Raw genomic sequence first — 26,511 nt, 5'->3', positions numbered from 1 at the left:
AGCTATTTATTCAAATTTTCCCAACAACTGTCTAATAAAAATACTTTATCATGTGTTCGGGTGCTTGATTGGAACAATCCTTATTTCAAGTGTCTAAATGAAATATACTAACAAGTTTAAGGGGTTGTTCGGTTTCAAGTATCTAAGTATGTATGCAACATCATGCATTCAACTAACTTAATCTAAAATATTGAAAATATTTTAGTTGATCAATCAACAAAAGAAAAGGGAACAAAAAAAAAAATACGGTTCTCATTTTTAGTTTTATTTTACTTGAATATTTCTGTGAGAAAGGCGAACCATAATAAAAAAGGAAAAAGAAGCGGAAGCGAAAACACTTGGTGAGAAAATAATATTACCATTATTATACTGTCAAGTTGATGAAAATTCTCAAAAAAGAAAAAAAAAAAAGAGAATTTATTAGCAAATTAAAGAAATATAAAAGGATGGAAAAATACAAATAATTAATGATAACGGTAATGTCAACATCATCATAAGACGATAATAATATCAAATACAACCATATTACAGCTTCATTCTCCTTCTTCTTCTATAAACTTTTTCCAAAGAAAACAAACCTCCCAAAAAAAAAAAAATGCTACCTCTAAATCCAAAAAACCATTTTTCTCTCTCTAAATTTCTCTCTTTCTCTCTCTTCATCTCCATCTTCTTCACCATATCTCATTCTGATGATTTCTCATCTCTTTTAACCTTCAAATCCAAAGTTGACACTTCAAATTTTCTCATTTCTTGGTCCAAAAATAATGATCCTTGTTCTTCATGGCTAGGTGTTACGTGTCATCCCGTGACTGGTCGAGTCATTAAACTTGTACTTAATCACTTAAATCTTACAGGTTCTATACACCCTTTAATTCATCTTACTCAAATTCGTCACCTAAGTTTACACCATAATTTTCTCACTTCATTTCCAAATTTCAATTCTTGGCCTAATCTCAAACATGTTTATTTGTCACACAACAAATTTTCTGGTGAATTCCCACCTGGGATTTATCGTTTAAACCGTCTCCGACGACTTGATTTGTCGTATAATAAATTTTCCGGTCAGATTCCGGTGACTGAGTTGAATCAATTGCCACATTTAATGACTCTACATCTTGAGTTTAATTCATTTAGTGGATCACTTGGTATGGATGAAACAAGACATGTTGCTTCATTTAAGGACTTCAATATTTCTGGCAACAACTTTAGTGGGAAAATTCCAAATTGGTTATCCAAATTTCCAGTAACATCTTTTACAGGTAATTCTTGAACCGAGGGTCTATCTGAAACATAATCTCTGCCTTCTTAAAGATAGGAGTAAGGTTTGCATGCATACTACCCTTCCGAAACTTCATCTGGCGATTACACTAGATTTTTTGTTGTTGTTATTATCTTTTACGGGTAATATTAGCATATAGGCGAGTCAGGTCAAACTTGAACGGGTCAAAGCCAGTCAAATCAATAAACGAGTTATGGACTAACTTGTCTAAATTTTGTTTGGTCAAAATGAGTTGAGTTAGGATGAACAAAAAAACCGGATTATTTGCACTATATGGCTTTTTTGGAGGCCACTATTTAGATTCTGTCCTCATTGTTTTAGTGGGCTAGGACTAACTTGTTTAAAGTTTGTTTCGGTCAAAATGAGTTGAGAAAAGATGAACATAAAACGGATTATTTGCACTATATGGGTTTTTTGGAGGCCATTATTTAAATTTTGTCCCCGTTATTTCCATGGGCTAGTTGAAACTTAGTCAATTGGACTAAAAGGGACAGAATTTGAAGAGTGGCTTCAAAAAAGGCCGTATGGTGCAAATAATCTTGAAGTAATTAAAGGTCATAATTCAACGGGAGAAATTCAAAAGTAGCCAGATTTACCACTGGTCGTTGAAAAATAGCCAAGTTTCAAAAGTCATCGAAATTTAGCCACTTTAAATCTGAGCGAAAACACTGTTCAAAATCCGGAAAAATACGCCCGCAAATTTTACGGGAGTTCAAGCATAATTATGCTGGAACTCCCGCAAATTTTACGGGAGTTCCAGCAAGTATAATTGTCCAGTATAATATACTGGAGTTTGGAGCACTGGTGCTCCAGTCTCCCGCAAATTTTACAGGAGTTAGCAAAGTATACCGGTCCAGCATAATATGTTGGAGTTCGTACACAAATGCACCAGAACTCCCGTATATTATACTGGACCGGTCTCTATTGCAGCAAAATAGTGGCTATTTTTCATTGACTTGGTAAACGCTGGCTATTTTTCATTGACCAGTGTGAAAACTGGCTATACCATGATATTTTAACTAATTCAACTCGTCCAACGTGATCCAATTTCCCCTCCTTCTCAATTTCGCTTTATGAAAAAAAAAATGTGAAAGCTAATGTATTTTTCTTACAGGAAACGTTCACCTCTGTGGATATCCGTTACGATCAATTTGCCCGAGTGAAACAGTGAATAGTAATCCAACTGTGATGAATACTGATCCTTCACAACTCAGCTTTCCTAATCAAAAGAAGAAAAATCTAAGTGAAAACATGTTTCTTTTGATAGTCACAATTGATGCAGTGGGAGTTATGCTGACAGTTTTAGTAATAACATGGTGTTGTTATTACAGAAAAAAGAAGAATCAAGAAAAAGAAATTTACAATAAGGTCAAGAAATATCATGATAGTAGTAATAGTTCAAGTTTGTACCATTCATTTGAATATGGCCATATTTTAAAGGACAAAAAAAGTGATCAATTTGCAACAATGGTCTGTTTTGAAGGGTGCAAAGGATTTAGTAAAGTTGATGATTTATTGAAGGCTTCAGCTGAGATGTTAGGAAAAGGGAGTGTTGGAACAAGTTATAAAGTGGCTATGGATTGTAAAGATGTTGTAGTGGTGAAAAGGGTGATTGAAAAGTTAAAGAAAATGAAGGATTTGGATGGATTTTTGAGATTAATTGGTGGTTTGAGACATCAAAATGTTGTGTCACTTAGAGCTTATTATTCTTCTAAAGAGGAGTTGCTTCTTGTCTATGATTTTCTACCCAATGGAAGTCTTCATAATCTCTTACATGGTAATTTCTTTCATCTCTTCTTTTTTAATTCCAAAGTTCAAATTATTTAGTAATAATATAAAAAGGGCAGCCCGGTGCACGAAGCATTTCGTGTTCGCAGGGTTCGGGAAGGACCGCACTCTAAGGGGGTGTGACGTAGGCAGTCTACCCTGATGCAAGCATCAGTGGCTGATTCCACGGTTTGAACCCGTGACCTATAGGTCATACAAAGATAACTTTACTGTTGCTCTAAGGTTTCCCTTCGGTAGTTAAGAATATAACAAAAGACACATAGGATATAAACTAATTGGAGTTGAGAGTTAGTTATTTTTGTGAGTTAAGTATGAAATTTAAAGAAAACCTTAGCTTTAGAATTCCCCTATCTCACCTTAACACAAAGTAGTGTTTAATATTAGAATAAAATTACTAAATAAAATGGAATAGATATAAAGAATTCATATAATTAATCTCGATTATTATGGATTGAGATGTAATTGATTAATTGACTTAAAGTTTAACTAATATATATTGTTAGTACAAATACTAAAATTTAACCTTTTATAACTTGTTGTATGTCTTATTTTATTATAGTTTGTTACATTTATTATAGTGTAAATATTTTTTTTTTTTACGTTATATGTGCATAAAACTTAAACTTACAGGAAATCGTGGACCAGGAAGAACACCATTGGATTGGACAACAAGATTAAAATATGCATTAGGAGCAGCAAAAGGACTTGCTTTTTTGCATAGTTACAACAAAACCAAGATTTGCCATGGAAATTTCACATCATCAAACATACTAATTGATCACTTTGGCAATGCTTGTATTTCTGATATATGTCTCCATTTGCTCTTACAAATGCCAAATTCATCAAATAATGGATACAAAGCACCAGAATTATTAACTCAAAACAACATGAACACAAACCAAAATCCAAGAAAATTTTCTCAAAAATGTGATGTTTATAGTTTTGGAGTGGTTTTATTAGAGATTTTGACAGGAAAAATTGCAACAAGTGAAGGAGAAATAAGTTTGGCAAAATGGGTACAAAGAGTTGTGAATAAAGAATGGACTTGGGATGTATTTGATTTTGAACTTGCTAGGTATAAAGAGATGGAAGATGAAATGGTTGCACTTCTAAAAGTTGCTATGGCTTGTTTGGTTTCATCTCCAAAAGATAGGCCAAAGATGATTGTGGTGGAGAAAATGATTGAAGATATCAGAAAAACGGAGAACAGATGAAGGGGCAGACTCATTACTCATCGAGTTTCAGACCTTGCGTCACTCGGTGATAGGCCAAAGATGATTGTGGTGGAGAAAATGATTGAAGATATTAGGAAAACGGAGAACAGATAGAGGGACAGACTCATTATTCACCGAATTTTAGACTCTGCGTCACTAACCCTCGGAGATTTCTCGGTTCTTTACTTCTAATTTTTCTCCTTATGTTGTTGAACTCTATTGATTTGATTCTTAGTAGTCAATTAGCCATGATGACTTTTTGTTTTCAAATTTTTTTTCCTAAAAAATTGTTCTCATAAGGTTTTTTGTGTAATTTGGTACAATTAGTATACTATTCTTTAATTTTTATTTTTTATTTTTTTGGTTTTCTTGCATGTATTGTCCATTTCTTACAATTGTGTTTGGGAAAGAGAATGAAATAAAAAAATTAATAGGATCACTAATTGTTTTCTTCTTATATGTACACTATATTTGTCATTATTATTAGAGGCAGAGCAAGGATTTGAACCTTATGGGTTCAGGTAACAAAATATTTTAAAGTTATTGAGTTCTAAATTAATAATTTATACATATTCAATGAATTTCTTGAAACAAATACATGATTTGGACGAAAACTAATAGGTTCGATCGAACCCGTATCTTCTACTCTGTGTCCGCCCCTGATTATTGTTGGACTGAAAGGAAGTTATTCTCACTATTTAATCAAAGATCCAACTCAAAAAATGAAAGAAATAATATAAGAATGTACAAAAACAGAATTTTGTTATCCAACTAATTAAAAGGTGCCAAAAAAAAAATTTGTTCAAGAACTTTTAATAGCAATGACTATTGAGCTAGTATTACTGTTTCTATCGCTAAGGGTTGCGGTGTAATGGTAAAGGTTCCTTTACCCTTAACCGAAATTTTCTTTGGCAGAGAGCGCTAAAACCCTCTTAGTTAATTTTTTTTTACGGTGCAAATCCGTTCTAGTTGGACCAGTGGATTTCGGACACCAAATATTTAAACCATTTTGAGAAAAATTCCATTTTATCTTCTTTGAAGTAATCAATAAAATACAGAGTCCACTTTCTAATTTGGTCCAAAAATTTTTGAAGCAAATATTTTTTTGTTGGAATATGGTTGAACCAGAGATAGAATTTGGTACCACATTTAACAGTTGTAGTAGAGCTTGACAGCTTCTTGCAGTTTATGTATGAAATAGTATCATTCTTGCGGATCAGATGCGGATTCAAAATTTATAAATATGTATTGCATAATATAATATTATTTTTAAACTTTTCGCACGCACAAATTATATTTGTGTGTCTATGTGTCGACGTATATGTAACTCAGTGGATACAAATACAGCAAAACAATAGTCGAGACGCGCGCATGCTAAAGGCCATAATATTTAGCTATAAAGTTTCAAGAGAAGATATTTGATGTTTTACTTTAGAGAACCATTGAAACTTTTTACCATAAAAGAAAAAACACACACTCTTGAACCACCTCCTTCGGATTTCAATATCATTTTTATTTTCTTTTGCTCAAATTTGACTAATTTTTGAAGCAATACTTAAATGTCAATTTAGTTTCTTTTTTAAATTTAGAGATGCATGATATACAAATAAATTAATTATAACAACAATAATACATATTTATCAAAACAATTTTATTTAACTCTTAAAAATAAAAATTCGACACATCACCTAAGTGACATGGCTAGAGAATATCACGTGGTAGTTCTTTTCTCAATTTTAGTTTCTTTTTTATTTAGCATAGTATTTCAAGTGGCCACGAAAAAAAGGGGGAAACTATCAAACGTTACGATGGAGTTATAATTACTCCTTCGATTCTTAATCAGAGATCAGATTTGATCCAAAGAACGAAGTCACTTTTGGTAGAAAGCACTTTACCTTCTAAAGTGAAATTTTTTGGTACGGACCTGGACTAATCGAGCTCCAAAACAGATACCGAATATCGAGTGAGCAACCAAAATTGAAAAGCATTTGCACCATACAAAGATAATTAATGCATACATTCTACATATGATGGCTTCATTATCATGATTTCATTTTCAGCCAGTCTGGATAATTAAGGCTAGAAAGACATGTACAAAGGACCTGTTTTGCAATGCCAGTTGCAGTTAAGGCCCATGATAGAGACTTGAGAAAATATAGGGGCCTTTCTATAGGAACAAATGTTTTGACAAATACTCCACATACAACTTCCAAAATCCCCGAGGGTCGATGGCACACCGTTCGAAATTTGATAATAAATATGTCTGTATCTCTATCTTTTTCCATTTAAATATTAGGTATTTATTTGCGGCAGGATTCAAACTCATGACGCGTACCTAATCCTCATATAACGCGATGCTCTCTTATCGCTAGACCAAAACTCTAGTGGCCGTTGGTTGGATGTGCATAGTTAGAAAATCTTAATAATATATACTCACCTTAAGTCAGTACCCATTATTACATAGGAGTAACGGGTTGCAGTGATATAATATACGACTGACTTAAAATCTTGAATTCGACTCTGATCTACCGAAGAAAAACAAGGGTCACAATATCAAGGAGCCATTTTGTTTTAGCTTAAATAATATGTCTGTCTCTCTATTTTTTTCCACTTAAATATTCGATTTTTATCTGTTCAACCTTCTGACGTGCGCCTAAAAATTGAGTGGACGCGTATAGTTAGATAATCTTAATAAAATATACTCACTTTAAGCCGGTACACATAATACCATAGGAGTAACGGATTGTGGTGATATAAAGTACAACTAACTTAAAATCTTGGATTCGACTCTGGTCACCAAAGAAAAGCAAGGCTCTTTGCACAACTGTTTGCCTTGCTGTTTCTTTATGAGGAGCCATTTTGTTTTAGCTAAAAGGTGTGAATGATGTGCCAAAAGGGTCCCCAGTGACTCACTGGCAATGACCTATTTGATAGGACTAAGATTCTTCTCTCAAAATACTAACATGGCTCAATGATGTGACATTCTAAAAATAAATACAGGCAGACCTCTCTATAACATCATCCATCTATAATAGTCATTAACTATAACAGCCAAGTTTTCTTAAAACCGAGCTTTTGTGTTATATTATAATATATGTCCTCTATAACAGCACTTTACTATAGCATCCAAAAAATATTAGAACAAATGCAGTTGTTATAAAGACGTTTGACTATAGAAGGAAAGGGCACAATTAGTCATTGAAAATAAAGTGAAATGAAAAATACTTTGGATTTTTTGAACAAAAAAGTGAATAAAATAATGAAGGGGCTTTTAGTGTGACGATTTAGCAATCAGAAAAGGATTCATTTCTTACCGTCACCACCTAACATAAAATTTGATTGCTCAACAGCCGACCAAAGTGCTCTATACTTCTTCACAATCGTCTTTCGTATAGAAAGAAAGTAGAAACACAAAATGTCACATACTAAAAGTAAACAAAATAAAGATGCACTGTCAAACTGCAGGATGGTAACACCAGTAAGTAGACTGATATACTACTTTCATTTAAGTAGGAAGGGCAATGTAGTGAAGTGCAGACATGGAAAACAACCAGGTTCTTGCACTGTGAAATTTACAATATTCCCGTGGGACTAGATATTCGAAGAAAATGGGCAAGAAAAAGAAGAAAACAGCTAAAATCTAACAAGAAAGACAATGCCCGCAATGTGAGACGAGGACTTGAAATTGCGCGATGCACTTGAAAATACATGATCACCTGCCTTTAAACTGTTAAAAAAACCTTTGACCTTAAACTCACCTATACATAGAATCCCCTCGCTAACAGCAGCTCGACAATGATTCCCAAAGGGTTGGAAGTCAGAAGTCTTGCATGAAAATAATGAACTATATGGACATTGAGTTGATAAGTAGTCTTTACCAATGTTTTTAAAACTAAGGTCCTACTGGAGCAATGCCTTTGGTTTTGGCAGTGGCTGCAGCAGCAGCAGCAGCGGCCGCAGCTGCAGCTGCACTTGGACTCGAGGGAGGTCTTGAATTGGACTGTGATGTACTTTCAACTCTAACTAATTGTTGTTGTGTTTGCTGTGTTTGTTGAGAACTGACCTGGGCAATCAAGGCCTTGATCTGGCCTCCAGTTAATGTCTCCTGCTCAAGCAATGCATTAGCAAGCGCATGAAGCTCTTTACTGTGGGTAGTGAGAATCGTTTTTGCATTGTTGTAAGCCCTTTCGAGTAGTTCTTTTACTTCCTTCTCGATAAGAAGCCTAGTCTCAGTGCTCATACTCCTCCCGTTATCGTCGTAGTTGTGAGTAACGAGCCCCACTTCTTTGCTCATACCAAACTTGGTGACCATGGCTCTCGCTAGCTTGGTAGCTTGCTTGAGATCATCAGATGGACCAGACGTTACTTCACTTTCCCCAAAAATGAGCTCTTCAGCAACTCGCCCACCCATAGTAACATCAAGCCGAGCAAGCATCTGTTTACGAGACATGGTAGTCTCGTCCTTTTCAGGCAATTGAGCAACCATACCAAGAGCCATGCCTCGTGGAACAATAGTTGCTTTGTGCACCGGAAGGGCCCCGTCTGTATGCATCGCTACAAGTGCATGGCCACCTTCGTGGTACGCTGTGAGTTTTCTCGTCTCTTGGGATATAAAAGCCGATTTACGCTCACTTCCCATCATAATCTTGTCCTTAGCATGCTCTAGATCTGCCAAACTTACGGCTTTGGCACCATCCATTGCAGCCTTCACAGCAGCGATATTCACCAAGTTCGCAAGGTCAGCACCAGAAAATCCAGGAGTACCCCGAGCAATGATCATAAGGTCAACATCGTCCGCCTTCAGAATCTGCCAAACAGGATATTCTTTAGATGGTAGTTAGCAATGATAGACCAAACATGGAAAAAAGGAAGCTTGACATAGTGCAACATAGTAACTCATTTTTATTCTAGGACATGAAAATAGAAAGAGAGTAGCAATTTACAATTAAAAAACAGCAACTAGATAAGAAATGATGAATCAATGACAAAGTAAAATATGCCAAGGCAAAAGAAACAGGAGAAGATATCCCGTCACTGAATTTTGGAGATGATAACATTTATTGCATCTTAGAAAACTTCGAATAATCCATCATGCAGGGTAAATGAAAATATATCACCAATACACCAGGAAAGAGGATGTGACGCACAACAGGTTTATCATCTAAAACAATAAATGGGAAAAGAAAACAGGGGAAAGATTACCTTTGACATGTGAGATTCAAGAATCTGTTTCCGCCCTTCGACATCAGGATTTGGGACAACAATGTTGCGATCAAACCGTCCAGGTCTCACCAATGCCTTATCCAGTGACTCGGGAAAATTAGTGGCAGCAATCACAATGATACCATCATTTTGTCTGAAGCCATCCAGCTCGACAAGCAACTGATTTAAAGTCATCCTCATATATTGTTGGTCCTTTGGGTTACGGCTTCCTCCAATAGCATCAATCTCATCAATGAATATAATGCATGGTGATCGCTTCTTAGCAGCGGCGAAAAGGTCTCTCACTCTCCGAGCTCCAACACCAACAAACATTTCTTCAAACTCACTGCCACTGCATGAGAAAAAGGGAACCCCAGCTTCTCCAGCTATGGCCCTCGCCAACATGGTCTTACCAGTTCCGGGGGGACCAACAAGTAATACGCCTTTTGGGAGCTTGCCACCAAGACGAGTGAAACGCTGTACCCAAAAGTTCACTGAAATGAGCAATTGCAAAATATTTACCTCAAACCCTTAAAGAAAAAACCTCTCAAGTCCCAGCCAGAATCTATGTTGCTCGGCCTATCCGAAAATGTCTCCGGGTTCATGTCGGATCCTCCAAAAGTAGTGCATTTTTGGAGGATCCGACACAGGTGCGACAATATTATGGAGAGTCTGCAACATAGGCCAGAATAAACAATAAAAAGCAGTGGGGAAATGTGAAGGGAACATATTGCAGCTAATGAGACGTTGATACATTTGAGCCATATATCACCACATTTGCTTATCATCAAAAACAAGAAAGTCATACATTACATATTCTACTGTCCAAGATAAGTATCTTTGACCAGAAGTTGGAAACTATAGGCAACAGTTTAAAAGGTTTAGCATACTGGAAGGTAAGCAAAAGCACGAATAGCCACCAAAAGCCTTCTCGTTTGTACCCTTTCTCCTCTTTTACTACCTAAAGGGTATCTATTGCTCGATCAAGACTGAAAAAGCAGCTGATTCCAATTGAATGTTATAACAATGATGTAGCTAGTTTGAACTTAGGGAGGCCACAACCTAAATTTCCAGTTGTTATTTTTTTTTTTTTTTTGGTTTTAAGCAGAATTTTCATGAAAAGCTAATGAAGATACAGAATTAAACAATTTTATTTACAGCTAATGACATCCATTAAAGCTCTCATGTAGCTCAGGTTGTGGCAGTCGATATTAGATTAAACTCACAAGTAAACACCATGTTTTTTTTGTATTCTTAATTCTTTGTTTTTTTTTTATAAACATGATGTTGGAACAGAAATTCTAGAGTATCTCAAGTAACCTGTAGTTAAGTATTGGTTGGCTGTTCGGAAACATGTGGTTTTCCATGTACTTTTCAATCACATTTATGATATACTATTCACCAAATGGACATGTAAATAAGTGACCGTTAACTGATTTGACTATCACAGCCAAAACAATTTAGGCTTTACTTTGATCTGTGTTTAGGCACCATTATAGCATAAACTAAAACTTATGACACTTAACAAAATCGGAATTCAACAACTGAATTAATTGAATGATCATGACCCACTTATGAGCCCAAGGGGGATAACCTTATAACCCTCTAACTTCCCCTTCTATCCATAATATCTTCGCCCCAACAGAACATACTGTAGATATAATTAACAAATGATGAAATGTGTTAGAACACATTTCATCCTTGGGATATTTTCAGATGGGTGTTGAAAGAGGGCTAACGAGAACACAGTGATGAATTTACAAAAATATCAAACTTAGGACTTTATTTTGCAGATGAAGTGATTGAACTGCTTGTGGTTACCGAAAAACCACATAGATTAACTCACCTTAGGATCTCTGAGATAGTGAACAATTTCTTCCAGCTCGGATTTTGCTTCATCAACACCCTTCACATCGGAAAATTTTGTATTGGTTTCCATACTCGGCTGCACTTCCTCATTTAAACCAAGTCCTGATGCAGAAAATGGATTAAGAAAAAGACAGTAGTAGAATGCATCTGAATAAAGTTTCAAAAGACAAACAAAATGGGATAATTACATTTTCGGCCCATCTAAAAAATAATAGCCGAATGATGTATATTTTTGCATATTAAGTATAAATATACATAAAACATACATAATCAGTGTATATGTTTTGTATATACGGGCTAGAGCCTGTAATTATTTTCGGCACAGGACAAAAATGAAAAAGCCCAACAAAAATTGCAGAACTCCTATACCTTTGCTGATTCCTCTATCTTCAATGAGAGCACTAATTCCTGAAATCAAGAGAAAGGCCACAGCCAGAGACCGGAATGTACGCCATAACTGTTCTTTGAAGTTACCTCCTTCAACAGCCACCATATGTATAGGAGTATTACGAGTACCAAGAACACCATCCTTTGTTGCTTTCCCAACATTCCTAAAAGCAGATAGAGCCCCTAAATTTTCTTCCTCCACATGAGAACTAGCAGAACCAGAAATCCCTGAAAACAGCTCTTGTAAGCACTATTGGTATCCATGTTAAACTAATTAAAAAGACAGAAACCCTCATCAGCAAGTACTAAATGTTCAATATTTAGCGTAATCTATTCTCAACGGCGAGCCAAACCAAACAATACGAGGTAACAAGAGACATTCTAAATATTACTACCTCTCTGCAAAGTCCGGAGCAGCTCACTTTCATCAAGTTTGTCAGCCTTTACCAGTGCCTTAACATACGCCGACACTGCTCCTGGATTAGAAAGCAATGAAGGTTGGCTTTCAAACAACCTTATGACTGCCTCTTGGTCATTTCTATGATATGCAGCATTACTACTTTCATTTGTTTCACGTGCTCTGCGGCCTAGACTGCCCACATAACTAGATTGAAACCTTTGCTTGATATTTGCAACTCCATGCACTGCACACAAAAAAGAGACAAATTGGAAAAAGAACATAAGGTTGCTGGCTCAATCAAAAGATGACAGAAGTTGCTTCCAAATTTGAAGTTACCAATTGTAATTTCATGTACAAATACTGTCTTTGGAGGTTTACTAGCTCATTTCCATGAAGTATGCTACTTAAAAAACTGTTTCTAAAATGCATTACTAACTTTTTTTCAAGGATGCATTTACTAATTCTGGTCCAGCTTGTGCGCACTTCGGCTATTGCACCGGAGTACCTGCTACTTCCTACCAGCACAGGTATCAAGTAACTCTGCCCAGTAAGGCTTGGGCAAAAGGGAAGAATTCTACCTAGTGCTTTTTGTCTCATCTAGGATTTGAACCTGAAACCTCATGGTTCTCCCAACTTCATTGATCACTAGGCCACACCCTTGGGAGCGGATGCATTCTCTAACTTATCAGCTGATGTTACTCATTAGTGTTTAAGGTAGACGTGGAAGTATCGCCAAAAAAGATGTACTTAACCCAGGAGGCTTGCTAACTCATTAAGGTGGGTGTGGCCCCTGTGGATAACAAGATGCGGGAAGCGAGGCTTAGATGGTTCGGGCACATGCGAAGGAGAAGCCTAGATGCCCCGGTCACGAGGTGTGATCGGTTGGCCTTGGCCGGTTCGAGAAGAGGGAGAGGGCGACCTAAGAAGTATTGGGGAGAAGTGATCAGGCAAGACATGGCGTGGCTTTAGATTTCCGAGGACATGGCTCTTGATAGGAAGGTGTGGAGGTCGAGCATTAGGGTGTTAGGATAGGAGGTAGCTTATAAGGTTCATCCGTGGGGGAGGTTGGTCTGATAAGGTTGGGTCCTAGGCTGCTACCGATTATTGTTGTGTCCATATTGTTCTTTCATTTTTCATAGTATCGGGCTTTATTCACTGGTTTTTGTTATTATTTCTCATCTATTTTCTGGTTATTATGTTGTTGTTATTGCTCATATGGTTCTGTTAATGGTACTAACATTCTGTCTCTCTATTGTCTCTTTTCGTTTTCTTGAGCCGAGGGTCTTTTGGAAACAGCCTCTCTATCCCGGGGTAAGGGTAAGGTCTGCGTACACTCTACCCTCCCCAGACCCCACTTGTGGGAATTCACTAGGTTGTTGTTGTTATTGTTGTTACATGATTATAAATGAGATTTAACATCAAAATTATGATAATCAAAGGGAAATTTTGAGAAACTTTGTATATGTTTTAAAAGATGAAAATTTGGGATTTGAGAGTCGACTTGGACTCGGATTTGAAAGAAAACACATACATAGACTCGTGGGGCTATGGGTAGTCGGAATCTACCCTTGGACCCAAGTTTTGATCGAGCGGGCCCGGGAGTGACTTTTGTTGACTTTTGAGAAATTGTGTAAAAATCATAGCTTTATTACTTGGAATTGATATCTCTTGCATTATTTGATGTTATTAAGTCGATTTTGGTTAGATTTGAGCCGAATTGTAAAGGAAAAGCTATTTTAGAGTATTGATTGAGGGCTTTTGAGGTAAGTATCTTGTCTGACTTTGTGTGAGGGAACTACCCCTTAGGATTTGAGTCGTTTATGCTAATTGTGTTATGTGAAAGCTGTGTACGCGAGGTGACGAGTACGTATTCGGGCTTGTATGTAAAAAATTGACCGGTTTAGAATCTTAGACTGTAACACTCTCTCAAATTTATAAAAGTTTCGAGACACGCTAACTATACAACTAAATTATTATTATTATTATTATTATTATTATTTTTATTTTTATTTTTATCTTGCCTATAGTGAATATATATATATATATATATATATATATATATATATATATATATACATAATTGGATGTACAATTAGGGGAATGATATTAATTTTAATATTATTAATTTTTAAAAGTGGGTATCATTAATTATTAGTTAAGTTTAAAAAAAAAGAAAGGAAAAAGGGCTTAAAGCCCATAGAAGGGCTGTGGAAAACAAAAGGCCCCAAGCCTCAAAGAGAAACAGAACCAACGTTCTGTCATTATCAAAAACGACGGAAGGCAAAAGCTTAGACGAAAAAGAACAGTTTGCTCACGAAACAGAGGCTTCTTATCACGCAGGCAACGGAAAATATAGGGTTCTTTACAAATCACTAATTCTTGAACTCGGGTATATAAAATTCCCTATTGTCAATTACCCTACAGTAGTAATAGGTAAGAACGGAATAGTTATTCCCTTCTTTCTCTATATCAACAGTAAAGTTCCGTGTTTAGGTCAAAACTTTAAAATCAATTAAAATGCACTCATTGTTGTAGAATCCATTGTTTGACTGGTGTCAATTGGACTGGGGCCTACGTATTGGCTCGAGAAGTTTTGAGGTGAGTTGATATAACCCTTTACTAAAGTGATTTAACTCATAAAAGCACGCACACAAGGTGTTTGATGAATTGTATAAAAGAGTTAATATATACTTAATTGGAGTAGTAAGTACCTATTAGCTTAGAATTATTTTCTAGCTCAAGTTTAGATGATTATTTGGATATATGTGCATAAATTTCAGATTTTTATGTTATTCGTATATGCCATTTTCATGTTGAAAATTCATGAAGGATCAAGAGCCTTTATAAATACTTTTGAATGTTTATTTCATTCTTATACCATGCCTTGCATTTAAGGATACCAGTATAGCATGTATAAAAGATTTAGACTTGAAAAGTCACAAGAGAAGTTTTAGAAAGAAAGATTTTTGGGGAGTATCCTTTATTCTGAGAAGGGTCATCGTCCAGGCCTAGGGTCCTGACCAAGGCGTTGACTTCCTGAAACTACTTGTGCCAAAGTAGGGAGCACATGAGCCGAGGGTCTCGTTGCTGAGAATTTACTTAGCCATGCTAAGCTATGATACATGAGCGCTGAGAACCATGAAGCGAGTGGCACCTCGTGGATTGGGCCTATTCGATCAGGTTGGGATCGAACCCATGCCGATCACACGGTGACTGAGACATAATTAAGTCAGGATAGTTGGAACTCCCAAAGTATAAAGAGAAGTAATTTTTTTTAGAAAAAAGAAAAGAATTTTTTTTAGAATACTCATAAACTGCTATTATGCAATTATTTAGAATTATTCTTATAAGCTTTATGTTTTACATGCATTTAGAACCTTTGCTCATAATGTATATGTTATTAAAGTTTCGCCCCCTGTTGTTGAGACTCACTGAGTACAATGGATGGTACTGACGTTCTCTTTTGGGAACCTACGTTGGTCTGCGGTACAACGTAGGAACCGGATTTGCAGGCGAGCAGGCTATGAGTTAGGATTTCCTTCTCTTCCAGTGCTATTGGTGAGCTCCGCTTTTGTTCGTGGAGTATTCCTTAGTCATCTTTATTTAGTTATTTCTTTGTTACTTAGAGAACTGGCCAGGAAATCTCATGTCCTGAGCAGTGCGTCAGTTTATCAGTAGAGGCTTCATAGACATAGTTGTTGGGTTGAGATTCAAATGTTTTTGATAATAACTTAGTAGTTTTTTTTTTTTTTGATTTGCACCGGGTGTCCGAGTCTCTATGAGCCCCGACTAATCCCGGGGGTGCACAAGCCCTCGGCAAGGAGTTTCCCGCAAGTGCACCACGGTTAATTCAGGTTTTACCCAGTCCGATGGCCCTCAGAAATTGTTTGCACCCAGTGGGTTTCGAACTTGAGACCTTGAAAGGGAGCAAACCCCAAGGCTCAAGTTTATTGCCACCAGGCCAACCCTTGAGGGTTATAATAACTTAGTAGTAATTCAGTAGTTACTACGAATAAAGTTTTGGAGTTGATTTATTTAAATATCTGAATTAATCAAAAGTATTTGGTTAGAGTATTGCCTTGTTGCATATGAAGTTATAATAGATTTGATAAGCAGAGATGGTTCGCTCGGTCATGTTAGTGATCGAGTGACGGTCCCGGCTTGTTCAAGAAATGGGTCGTGACATAGACTTCTTTCATGTACTTATTTGGAATTGTTAGCACATGTTATATCTTTTATTAGTCATGTCTACTATCAGATGCTTTATTTGAAGTTGTCGTTACATGTCACATTCCTTACTTGTCGAGTTTGCTCTTATATGCTTTATTTGAAGTTATTATCAATTTTATCATTATGTGATTTCTTTTATTGTGAAGTTACTCTTAGTTGAAATTGTTGTTACGTGATATCTTTTGTTGCCGGGTTATTCACATGCATTTAGACGTAGTACTAGTTCGTGCCATCTCTTTCATTGTTAGCATATTCAAACACTAGAATCCGAAGTTTGCCATTTCATAGAAATACTTTCACTATTGAGCAATGTCTTAAAAGGCGGGGCGTGAGGCGAGGCGTTTTAACTCTAACGAGGCGAGGCGTAAGCCTTGAGACATGGGGCATAAGTCCCAAGGATCTTTAAATTTTACTAATTTCAAGACTTTTGAGATAGTATAAAATAAAAAATAATTATAAAAATTATATTAAAATCACAAAACTATAACAAATAATTTATTTAAAATATTTATAAATTATAATTTAACTATGAATAATACGAAAAGAATGACATATATCATAATATGCAAATTAGCTGCAATGTAGTTACAACTCAAACATCAAAAGTAATGTATTCGATACGAAATCCTATATGTATCTCTTAAGGAGTAATAAATCTTGAAAGAATTTCGATATTATAATTTGATATTCTTTCTTAAAATGCTCATTTTATTTAATATGCTTTCTATTTGAAAGAGAATTTATACAAAAACATAACTCACAATTTAAATATGATTCTCTAGCATCATTCATTTTTAACTTTCAACAAGTTAATAAAGTGACACATAATTCACCATACAATACCATAATAACTAATTATTTGTGAATAATTACTAGCTAATACTGAGCTATTAAATTAATAAGTATTGTATCTCGTAAACGTGAAAAAAATAATATTTAGATAATTATAAAAAAATTATGGAATATTATATAGTAAAGACATAACAAAAGTTAATAAATAAATATTTTTTAAATGAAAGATTTATTTAAAATTAACTATCATAGCAGCCTTAGTGGATAACGTGCAATAATTTTTATTTTAACTATGACATAAAATACTCTAAACTTAATGATTTATAATTAAGAAAAAAGTAATTTTGAGTACTCAACGATTTATTAAGAAAATTTGAGGATTTACAAGGTTAGTTACATACAATTGCATAAAGTTCTATTAGGCGAGTCCAGTAGGCGTTGGGCGTGTCCAGGGTATAAGCCCCAATGGCCGACGCGTAAGTCTCACAGAACTAAGCCCCACACATAAGCCCAGGGGCATTTTACGAGTGCTCCGCCCCAGGGCGAGCCCCGGATGAGTCCCAATTCTGCCTTTTAAAACAGAGCTATTGAGTGTATCCTTAAACAATTAATTGGAATTGATGTTATCGGAAGTCATTAATCTATTTTAATTGAAGTTGGTGTTTAAAGGGGGTGTTGTTCCTTGTCGAGTTACTTTTCCGTTCATTTTGTTGTTATTGAGATTCTATATACGTTGCGTAGAGCCGTGGGCTATTTGTTGTGGAAATATTTATATCGTCGGATATTTTGAAAGATTGTGGCCTATGGACACTTGTGATATGAGTTGACATGTTGTGTTGTTGTGATGATAGCACATGTGAATTATTGTGTGGTTTGTTGTAATTATGCAGAGTATAAGGGAGGCATTTCACCGTTGTTGTTATGCGGGGCATAAGGGTGGCATCTCAATGTTGTTGAATGTACGGAATGATACGGGTTGCTATTGTATTATTGTCCGGGCGGAGCGATAAGGGTGGCTATTATACGGAGTTATACGGGTGGCTATCGGAGAGATAAGGGTGGGTAATGAATAATGATAATGTCAGGGGCGGAGTGATACGGGTGACTATCGAAAAGATAAGGGTGGCAATGTCAGGGGTGATGTATGATGGCTTGGGTACATTGTGTTGGTGATTTTCGTGTAATGGTGTGCTTTTCCTTATGTATGTGATATACCTTGCGTGACTTGTTTTGTTGCTTCGATGAGCTACTCAATGTCTTTGATATTATTTGTTGACTAAGGTTGCAGTAGTACACTCGCACAAGCATACAGCGTAGCATGTCACTTGTACTGGCTCAGGAGTATGAAACCTGACCTTTACTGATCATGCCCATGTGTTCTTATATTATCCGTTTTCATGTTGCTATTGAGCCTGTGACCATGCCAGCGGATTGTGATTGTGAGCCTGTGACCGCGCCGGGCGGATTGTGAATGTGAGTCTGTGATCATGCTGAGCAGTTTGAGATATTGGCACGTGAGTTGTCTGTGCGGTTGTGATTCGAGATGTGGGCACGATGTGCTGTGAGTATATGATGGTGGGTTGAGACCCGTAACTTGTGACTAAGAGATGAAGTATTACAGAGTGATTTCGTTGTGAACCTTGTGTTGGAACAACTTGATTTATTGGTTATCATTGTGTTCCTTATTTGGTTTCAACGGTACTTTCATGGTGTTCCTATTGCCTTACTGTTTATATCACATGTTGATTCTTGTTGCCATTTACTGATTCCTACTTTCCATTATTAGCTTTATACTTCTGTACTGCACAGGTTATTTTGTCTGGCGAGTGTCTTGACGTGTACCTCGTCACTACTCCACCAAGGTTAGTCTTGATACTTACTGGGTACCGACCGTGGTGTACTCATTCTACACTTCTGCACAGGCATTGGAGATATCAAACTAGGGCGGAGTTAGCTTGTTGATCGCAAGGATTCAAGGTAGAGTTGCTTGGTCGTCGCAGTCCCTTGGAGTTCTTTCCTTATATTGTATTGTCAGATTGTCACTTGAACAGTATTGTATTTCGATCTTTGAGATCTTTCCTTATATTGTCACTTAACTAGAGTTCGTGACTCCGTATTACCGGTCTTGGGAGGTTGTTATGATTATTGCTGCGTAGACTCATTTCGCTCTTATATCGGTATTCATATTAAACTCTGTTTCAAATTAGCATTGCTATTAATTTGGTTTGATTGTTATATCAATCGGCTTACCTAGTCTCAGAGACTAGGTGCTATCACGACATCCTACGGAGGGAGTTTGGGGTCATGACACAGAGAGAAAATCAACAGTATTAAACCACCTATATTCAAAATTACACCACTTCGATAACATGTTTGGCATTAAAATACAAAAACAGTTTTTTTGTTAGCGACATGCAAAGGTAGGCAGACATAGAGAGATTTCCAAGAAAATCTCAAATGTTCAATTATTTTCTACTAATGTGCAAATCTAATCTAGCAAGACTTATTTTATAAAAGCAGTTCCGAAAGGTTGACATAATAATCTTATTTCGACGTCTAGAGAATTTTTCCACTTGCTTTGATACATTATTCATGTCACCCTCAAAGCATTCTTTAACTAACTGAACCTTGTTTTCTAGATCGTCATCCATGTCTAGCTACCAGCAAATAATCAACCAGTAAAGTGACTAGAATATTTCACAAAATTTAAGGTATGGACATTGTTCAATTTAAAGAACACAACAGCTGAACTTTTTAGAGGACCATGAATATCATGCGGAAAATTAGGATAAATTACATGGAAAAAAATTCCACATCATCAACCATATGATAAGATATCTATGTAGGCCACAGAAACAAAGAAACTCTACTCCATGAGTGCCAAAAACTCAAAGCATACCTTCACTTCCTATGATACTTCTAGAAGTAATATACGTTCTATTGAACAAAGAGCTTAGCTCCCTCAGTTGAGATTGATGCCTCTCAACCTATAAAACAAAAGAAGGTACTATATAACAGACATAAGAGGTAAGAAAATAGGGAAATAAAACCAGCATAAAACGTGCAGTGTAAGATGAGGAAAACTGCCAAACAAAATACGACCAATCTTAAAAAAAGGCAGCTGAGGAAATCTTTTTTTTTTCCCGAAGAATACGAATATTTCACCTTAGAACAAAGGATATTGGTAGAAACACATAATGAGCTAGATGAGATACAATCAATCAACTACTCCTCAATCCCAAATTAGTCGGAGTTGGTTAAATGAAACATCTTTATCCATTTTGCTCTATCAACTCCATCTCATTCCAATACTAAACAATGAGTCTTCCAAGTCAAATTAGTGATTATCAACTTCTGCTTGGCCAGTACACAAAAGTAACATGGAGAAGACTCGTCTGCAATAATCCGGGTTCTCCTAAATAGCTATTCACTGAATTTGGTGGCACATGGCGATTATACACAAGAGACAGATTAGCTCAGTGGGGGTTGGTGGTTGATCAGAGTTGCCCTTTATGTAAGGTAGAAAAGGAAAGTATTGATCACTTATTTATTCAAATGTACTATTTCTGCATATATACGGGATAAGTTACTACAATGGCAGGGGGTTGCAAGGAAGGCTATGAACTGGACTAATGAATTGCACTGGTTTGAAAGGCACTGCAGAGGGAAGAATTTAGGTGCTACTATCTACAGGTTGACCATGACAGCAGCTGTCTACTTTGTTTGGCAAGAAAGAAACCTAGTGGCATTTCAGAACAAGAGCAGAACCGCTAATACAATTATCAGATTGATAATTCAGGAAATCTTTGCCAGAGGAAGCATGTGCAAGAAGTTGAACAAGAATTTAATTAGACTGAATCACTATCCTACATAGGAAATGTTACTGAGTAGGATGAGGAATTGTGGTGCATGAGTTAGTGATGTAGTGTTGTCCAGTTGTGTTGTTTTTTTTTTTCGTTCTTTGAGCTGTACCGACCAATTTGGTAATAAAATTAATTACTTACCAAAAAAAGATTAGAGGTTCTCCAAATTTCACACTGACATATATAACTCTAACCACAATAAAAAGATTTACAGCAAGCACCAAACCAGAGCTAAATACTTTGAAATTCCAATAATTTAATAGAAAAGATTCAATCTTGGAAACAGAAACCCATAAAACTAGCAAGATTTGGGTTTCTATGACCTAATAGAGTGAAAACTCAAACCATCAATCAATTAGTGACGGAGCCACGGCCAATAAAGTGAAATCCCCTACGTCGGATAATGTACTGCCCAAATAGGGGAAAAACAATTTTGTCGTATATATATAAGCTTTCGAATCCCCTTTATTTACTTTAGGTTGCAAGTTTGAAACTTTTGAATCCCCTTGTTAAAATTCCTGGTTCTGCTATTGCAATCAATCAAAAACACCTCAATTCTAGGCTAGTTCAGGTCAACTATATGAGTCGTCATAAACACTTATCCACACGGCACGGACTTATAATCTAACCAGAATACATAATTTTAGAGCAAACACCAAACCAAATTTAAAACATAGCAGGAAAAACTAAACCTTAATCCTAACTAGTTGGTACTGTGTATAAGTTAAATAAGATATGGACTTAAAAACATAAATACAAAACAAAACAAAAAACGCTCCTCAGTTTCATAACCATTATTATAACAAGAAAGAAGAGATAAAGCAGTTATAGTCGAGTCCGGAAGAAAAAACGACATTTTGAACTCAAGCGACTAAAATAGGTGTTTAAAAAAAGGGAGAACAATTTTATATATAGCACATGAACTACATGTACTATACGTCAACAGGGTCAGTTACCCCGTTAACGTACAGCGCATGTTTTTCATGCGCTATACACTTACCAGATTTGGTGTGCTTTGAAGGGTGGGAATGACTAGAGTTAAACAATTAGAATGTGCCTACTAATTGTCACTTAAACTACACACACATATATATCATTGAATGCTTATTATTATCGAAAATTAGTACTCCTAATGTTGTATGATATTTTAGACTAAGGTTCAATTGATTCACGTACTAATTATGCATAGACTGATTATACTTTGCATAATAATGTGAAGATTATTATACAGTAAATAACATTATTATACAATAATTTTTTACTTTTAGGGAATTTTGTTTTTAGTTATTAGTATTCATGTATTGCTAACATATGTACTCTTATTCCATATTCTATTTTGCATAAATAATACGCAAATTCTAACATAACTTATAGAAGTATTCGTAAATGCAGAATTAATAAAGCCAACCCAATGTTGAGAAAGCACCAGGGCCCGACGGGTACACAATGGCTTTCTACCGGCACTCATGGGAGTTCATTAAACACGGCATACTTGCAGCTATGAGTTACTATCACCAGCATTGTTGGATGGTTAGGTCATGTAATGCATCATTCATTGCGCTCATTCCGAAAAAGAAAGGGGCAATGGAGCTAAGGGATTATAGACCAATTAGTCTAATTGACAGTGTGTACAAGATCATAGCTAAAGTCCTAGCTGAAAGGTTGAAGAAAGTAATGGGAAAATTGGTCTCAAATCAACAGAATGTATTCATCCAAGGAAGGCAGATTACAGATGCTTCACTGAACGCAAACGATGTCCTTGACTGGCAGTTAAAGCAAGGGGATGCAGGGATTCTATGTAGGCTGGACATAGAAAAAGCCTACGATCAACTTAACTGGTCCTACCTCATTTCCATTCTCAGGAAAATAGGATTTGGGGAAAGATGGTTAAAATGAATCAAGTTCAATATCTCCACTGTGAAGTACTCCATTCTAATCAACAGGAGCCCAGTTGGTTTTTTCTCCCCTCAGAGGGGATTGAGATAGGGAGACCCACTCTCACCATTCTTATTCATATATTAGCAATGGAAAGACTCAATAAGATGTTGGGTAAAGCTAAACAGATGCAATGGTTGAAAGGTTTTGATGTTGGGAGAGGAAGCACAGTCAATATTTCTCATCTGCTCTATGCCGATGACACTTTGATTTTCTGTGGGGCAGACAGAAGTCAAGTGCTCTATCTAAATCTAACCCTTCTTATTTTTCAAGCTATTTCAGGTCTATACATTAAATTGCTCAAAAGTGTAATCTATCTTGTTAATGAGGTGCATAATTTAGAAGACCTGGCTGGAATTTTAGGCTGCAATACTGGATGTTTACCAACCACCTACCTGGGACTTCCACTAGGGGCAAACTTCAAGCCAGAAACTATATGGAGTGGGGTCATTGAGAAACTTGCTTCTTGGCAGAAACAGTATTTGTCTATGGGTGGAAGACTAACTCTAATCAGTAGTGTCCTAGTCGGCATCCCAACCTACCAGATGTCACTCTTTCCAATGCCTAGTAAGGTCCTGAAGCAACTTTCTATGGGAAGGGACTAAAGATGATCACAAGTTCCACCTGGTAAAGTGGTATAAAGTTATCTTACCAAAGGACCAAGGTGGACTAGGGGTCAGGGACTTAGCTCTGCACAACAAATGCTTATTGATGAAATGGCTTTGGAGATATACACGCGAGGAGCAGAGCCTATGGAAGAAAGTTGTCAGTGCCAAACATGGAACCCATAGCCACTGGTGCACCAAGCTATCTAGAGCACCACAAGGAGTTGGAGTTTGGAAGAGCATCTACAAACTCTGGAGGAGTTCTCACAAAACCAGCACTTTGCAGATGGAGATGGACAACAAATAAAATTCTGGAAGGACAAATGGCTAGGCAACACACCCCTAAGGAATGACTACCCTGCTCTCTTTCAGATGGTTAGTGATCTAGACTCAACAGTTCATCGATACAGAGAAGGCAACTCATGGGATATAACATTTAGAAGGAACTTGCAAGACTGGAAATATGAGGATTTTCCCAGACTTCTTTCCTTACTCAACAATTTCTCAAGCAACACTCTAGTACCTGATTAGTTCAAATAGGGTATTGAAGATGCAGGAAAGTACTCAGTCAAAACAGCCTGCAAGTTAGCAGGAACTCATAATGTAATAACTAACCATTGGCCTTGGAAGTTAATATGGAAAATCAAGTTGCCACCCAAAGTCATCTGCTTCAACTGGACTGCACTTTATGAGGCTTGTCTGACACAGGACAACTTAGCCAAGAGGAACTTTCAGATTGTGAATAGATGTTACAGGTGCCAGAGGGAGACAGAAACTCACAACCATCTTTTTCTTCAATGTCCTGTTGCAGCAGATTTATGGAGTATGTTTATATCACTCTTTGGACTTAGTTTGGTCATGCCACATAATATCATGCTACATAATATCAGGGATACTTTTGAGTCTTGGAGTTACTGGAAAGTTGATAGCACCATCAAGAAAGTATGGAAGATGATAACTGCAGCTATTTTTTGGAGCATTTGGAATGAGAGAAACAGCAGGTGTTTGATGGAGTATCAACTTCTCCCCACAAACTCAAGGCTAGATGCCTCATGTATTTGTATAGCTGGGTTTATCTATCCCCTATAGACTCCCCTGATAGTTTTTTGAATTTTGTTAGCTCCCTAGTACTAGTATAAACATTTGTAAGGAGCTAACAATTGCTACACTCTTTTGTAACTTCTGCATCTTCTTGATGCCAGCAATGAAACTAATTACTTCATCAAAAACAAAAAAAAACAAAAAAAGCCAACCAGATGTTGTAATGATTGAAATACACGACCTTTTATACTATCATCAAATATTGTATACCTTACATTAAGTTTTATGTTGGAATTAATTTGTTTTAGACGATAAATCAAACAACCCCTTATTGTTTAAAGAATTTTGAATCAGTCTATCAAAGATATATATCTCTTTGAACTAACAAAGGGGTGTGATTTGTCGTATTGGGGAAGTGCATAAAAAATCGGAATTTGTAGCTTCTAAGTAAAGACAGTTCAATTTTGCGGGCTTTGGGAGCGTGACTGGCTTTAGATTTTAAGTGGAATATGATACAAAAGAAGTGTATAATAAATGCACTATACTAACTGACCCCATTAACATATAGAGCACGTATTTCATGCGCTATATATAAAATTGCTCGCCCTTTTTTTAACACCTATTTCGGTCGCTTGAGTTTAAAATATTACTACTTTGGTTCCGGACTCGTTATAGTCCAAGTAAAACATTATACTTGGAAAACAGTAGCATAATACTAAACCAATCCTATTAAGAAACCAAAAAGATGAAAACCCAAGTCAGGACCAAGCTAATTACTCTGAAATTTTCAATAATTTAACAAAATTTAAAAAAAAAAAAAAAAGATCCAATCTTTGAAATAAAAACCCATAAAACTACAAGTATTAGGGTTTCTCTGACAGTAGCATAGCACTAAAATAATCCTAAGAAACATAAAAGAGAAGACCCAAGTTAGGAACAGGCTAAATACTCTAAAATTTCCAATAAATTTAATTGGAAAGAACAAAAAGATTCAATCTCTGACATAATCCTAAGGAACCAAAAAAATAAAAAATAAAAGATAAACCACAAGTTAGGAACAAGCTAATTACTCTAAAATTTCCACTAATTTCATAAGAAAACTTAAAAATATACAACGTTTGAAATAAAAACACATAAAACTACAAAAATTAGGGTTTCTCTGACCTAATAGACTGAATTATCAAACCATCAATCAATCAATAAACCAAACAAAAAATAAAATTAAAAAAATCCTTCCGAGGAAATTGAAAAAAAAAAGAAAAAAAAAGGTTTGAATTAAAGAAGTGACCTGGGTGAGAAGGCGCATTATAGCCATCTCCTTCTTTCAAAAGAAAGATTGAAATATTTCTTCAATCCCTTTAAATATCTTGAGAATTTCCCCTTCTTGTGTCGATTTTTCACAGTTCCATTTGTTGATGGAAAAATGGAGAAGGAGAAAAGGTGGAGCAAGATGGATATTTTGTTTTTGTTTTTCCAGAGGAAATATAAATATATTTGGCTATTTAATACCAATAAATAAATAAATGGTCCATTCTATTTTGGGTATTGGTAATATATCAGTTGGTCTGTTTCAACTTGGAGGCCCTGTTACGAGGGCACAGCTAGAATACTGTTTAAAAAGGTAGAATTGGGACTTGCTCGGGGCTCGTTTCGGAGCGGAACACTCGTAAAATACCCATGGGCTTATGTATAGAGCTTAGTTTTATGAAACTTACGCCCCGGACACGCCCAACACCCAGGGTACTAGGCTCGCCTAATAGAACTTTATGCAATTATATGTAACTAAAATAGTAAATCCTCAAATTTTCTTACCAAATCGTTGACTATTCAAAATTACTTTTTCTTAAACATAAATCATTAAGTTGAGAGTATTTTATGTCACAACTAAAATAAAAATTATTGCACG

The 26,511-nt window shown here is 36.1% G+C and overlaps 2 protein-coding genes across 3 annotated transcripts; one reads left to right on the top strand and one right to left on the bottom strand.

Annotated features, from left to right (window-relative positions):
• LOC109231982 (probable leucine-rich repeat receptor-like protein kinase At1g68400) lies at window positions 553-4,636 on the top strand. Of its 2 annotated transcripts, XM_019397611.1 has the most exons (4): window positions 553-1,259; window positions 2,394-3,056; window positions 3,698-4,220; window positions 4,335-4,636. In XM_019397611.1, exons 1-4 carry the CDS (start codon window positions 596-598, stop codon window positions 4,393-4,395), a joined length of 1,911 nt encoding a protein of 636 aa, XP_019253156.1. In that variant the 5' UTR covers window positions 553-595; the 3' UTR covers window positions 4,396-4,636. The 2 variants fall into 2 exon arrangements, with proteins under 2 accessions (XP_019253156.1, XP_019253148.1); XM_019397603.1 differs by having other exon boundaries at window positions 554-1,259; window positions 3,698-4,636.
• On the bottom strand, window positions 7,752-26,103 carry LOC109231974 (ATP-dependent zinc metalloprotease FTSH 4, mitochondrial-like). The gene is made up of 7 exons (XM_019397591.1): window positions 25,894-26,103; window positions 20,061-20,148; window positions 12,135-12,383; window positions 11,722-11,967; window positions 11,330-11,454; window positions 9,484-9,960; window positions 7,752-9,088 (listed from the first exon to the last, which is right to left on the bottom strand). The coding sequence occupies exons 1-7, from the start codon at window positions 25,918-25,920 to the stop codon at window positions 8,174-8,176; spliced, it is 2,127 nt and encodes a 708-aa protein (XP_019253136.1). The 5' UTR covers window positions 25,921-26,103; the 3' UTR covers window positions 7,752-8,173.

Source organism: Nicotiana attenuata, chromosome 1, assembly GCF_001879085.1.
Source record: "Nicotiana attenuata strain UT chromosome 1, NIATTr2, whole genome shotgun sequence".
Classification (NCBI taxonomy): domain Eukaryota; kingdom Viridiplantae; phylum Streptophyta; class Magnoliopsida; order Solanales; family Solanaceae; genus Nicotiana; species Nicotiana attenuata.
The sequence above is the reverse complement of the archived record's forward strand: the minus strand, read 5'-3'. Positions and strand labels throughout refer to the sequence as shown.

Excerpts from the sequence above, each read along its gene's own strand:
- LOC109231982 (XM_019397611.1), top strand. The coding sequence starts at position 596 with ATGCTACCTCTAAATCCAAAAAACCATTTTTCTCTCTCTAAATTTCTC. Across the intron at positions 3,057-3,697 it reads TCTTCATAATCTCTTACATG|GAAATCGTGGACCAGGAAGA; the intron begins GTAATTTCTTTC and ends TTAAACTTACAG. Across the intron at positions 4,221-4,334 it reads GTTTCATCTCCAAAAGATAG|GCCAAAGATGATTGTGGTGG; the intron begins GCCAAAGATGAT and ends ACTCGGTGATAG.
- LOC109231974 (XM_019397591.1), bottom strand. The coding sequence starts at position 25,920 with ATGGCTATAATGCGCCTTCTCACCCAG. Across the intron at positions 20,149-25,893 it reads TAATGCGCCTTCTCACCCAG|GTTGAGAGGCATCAATCTCA; the intron begins GTCACTTCTTTA and ends TTTGTTTTATAG. Across the intron at positions 12,384-20,060 it reads AAGTATCATAGGAAGTGAAG|TGCATGGAGTTGCAAATATC; the intron begins GTATGCTTTGAG and ends TTTTGTGTGCAG.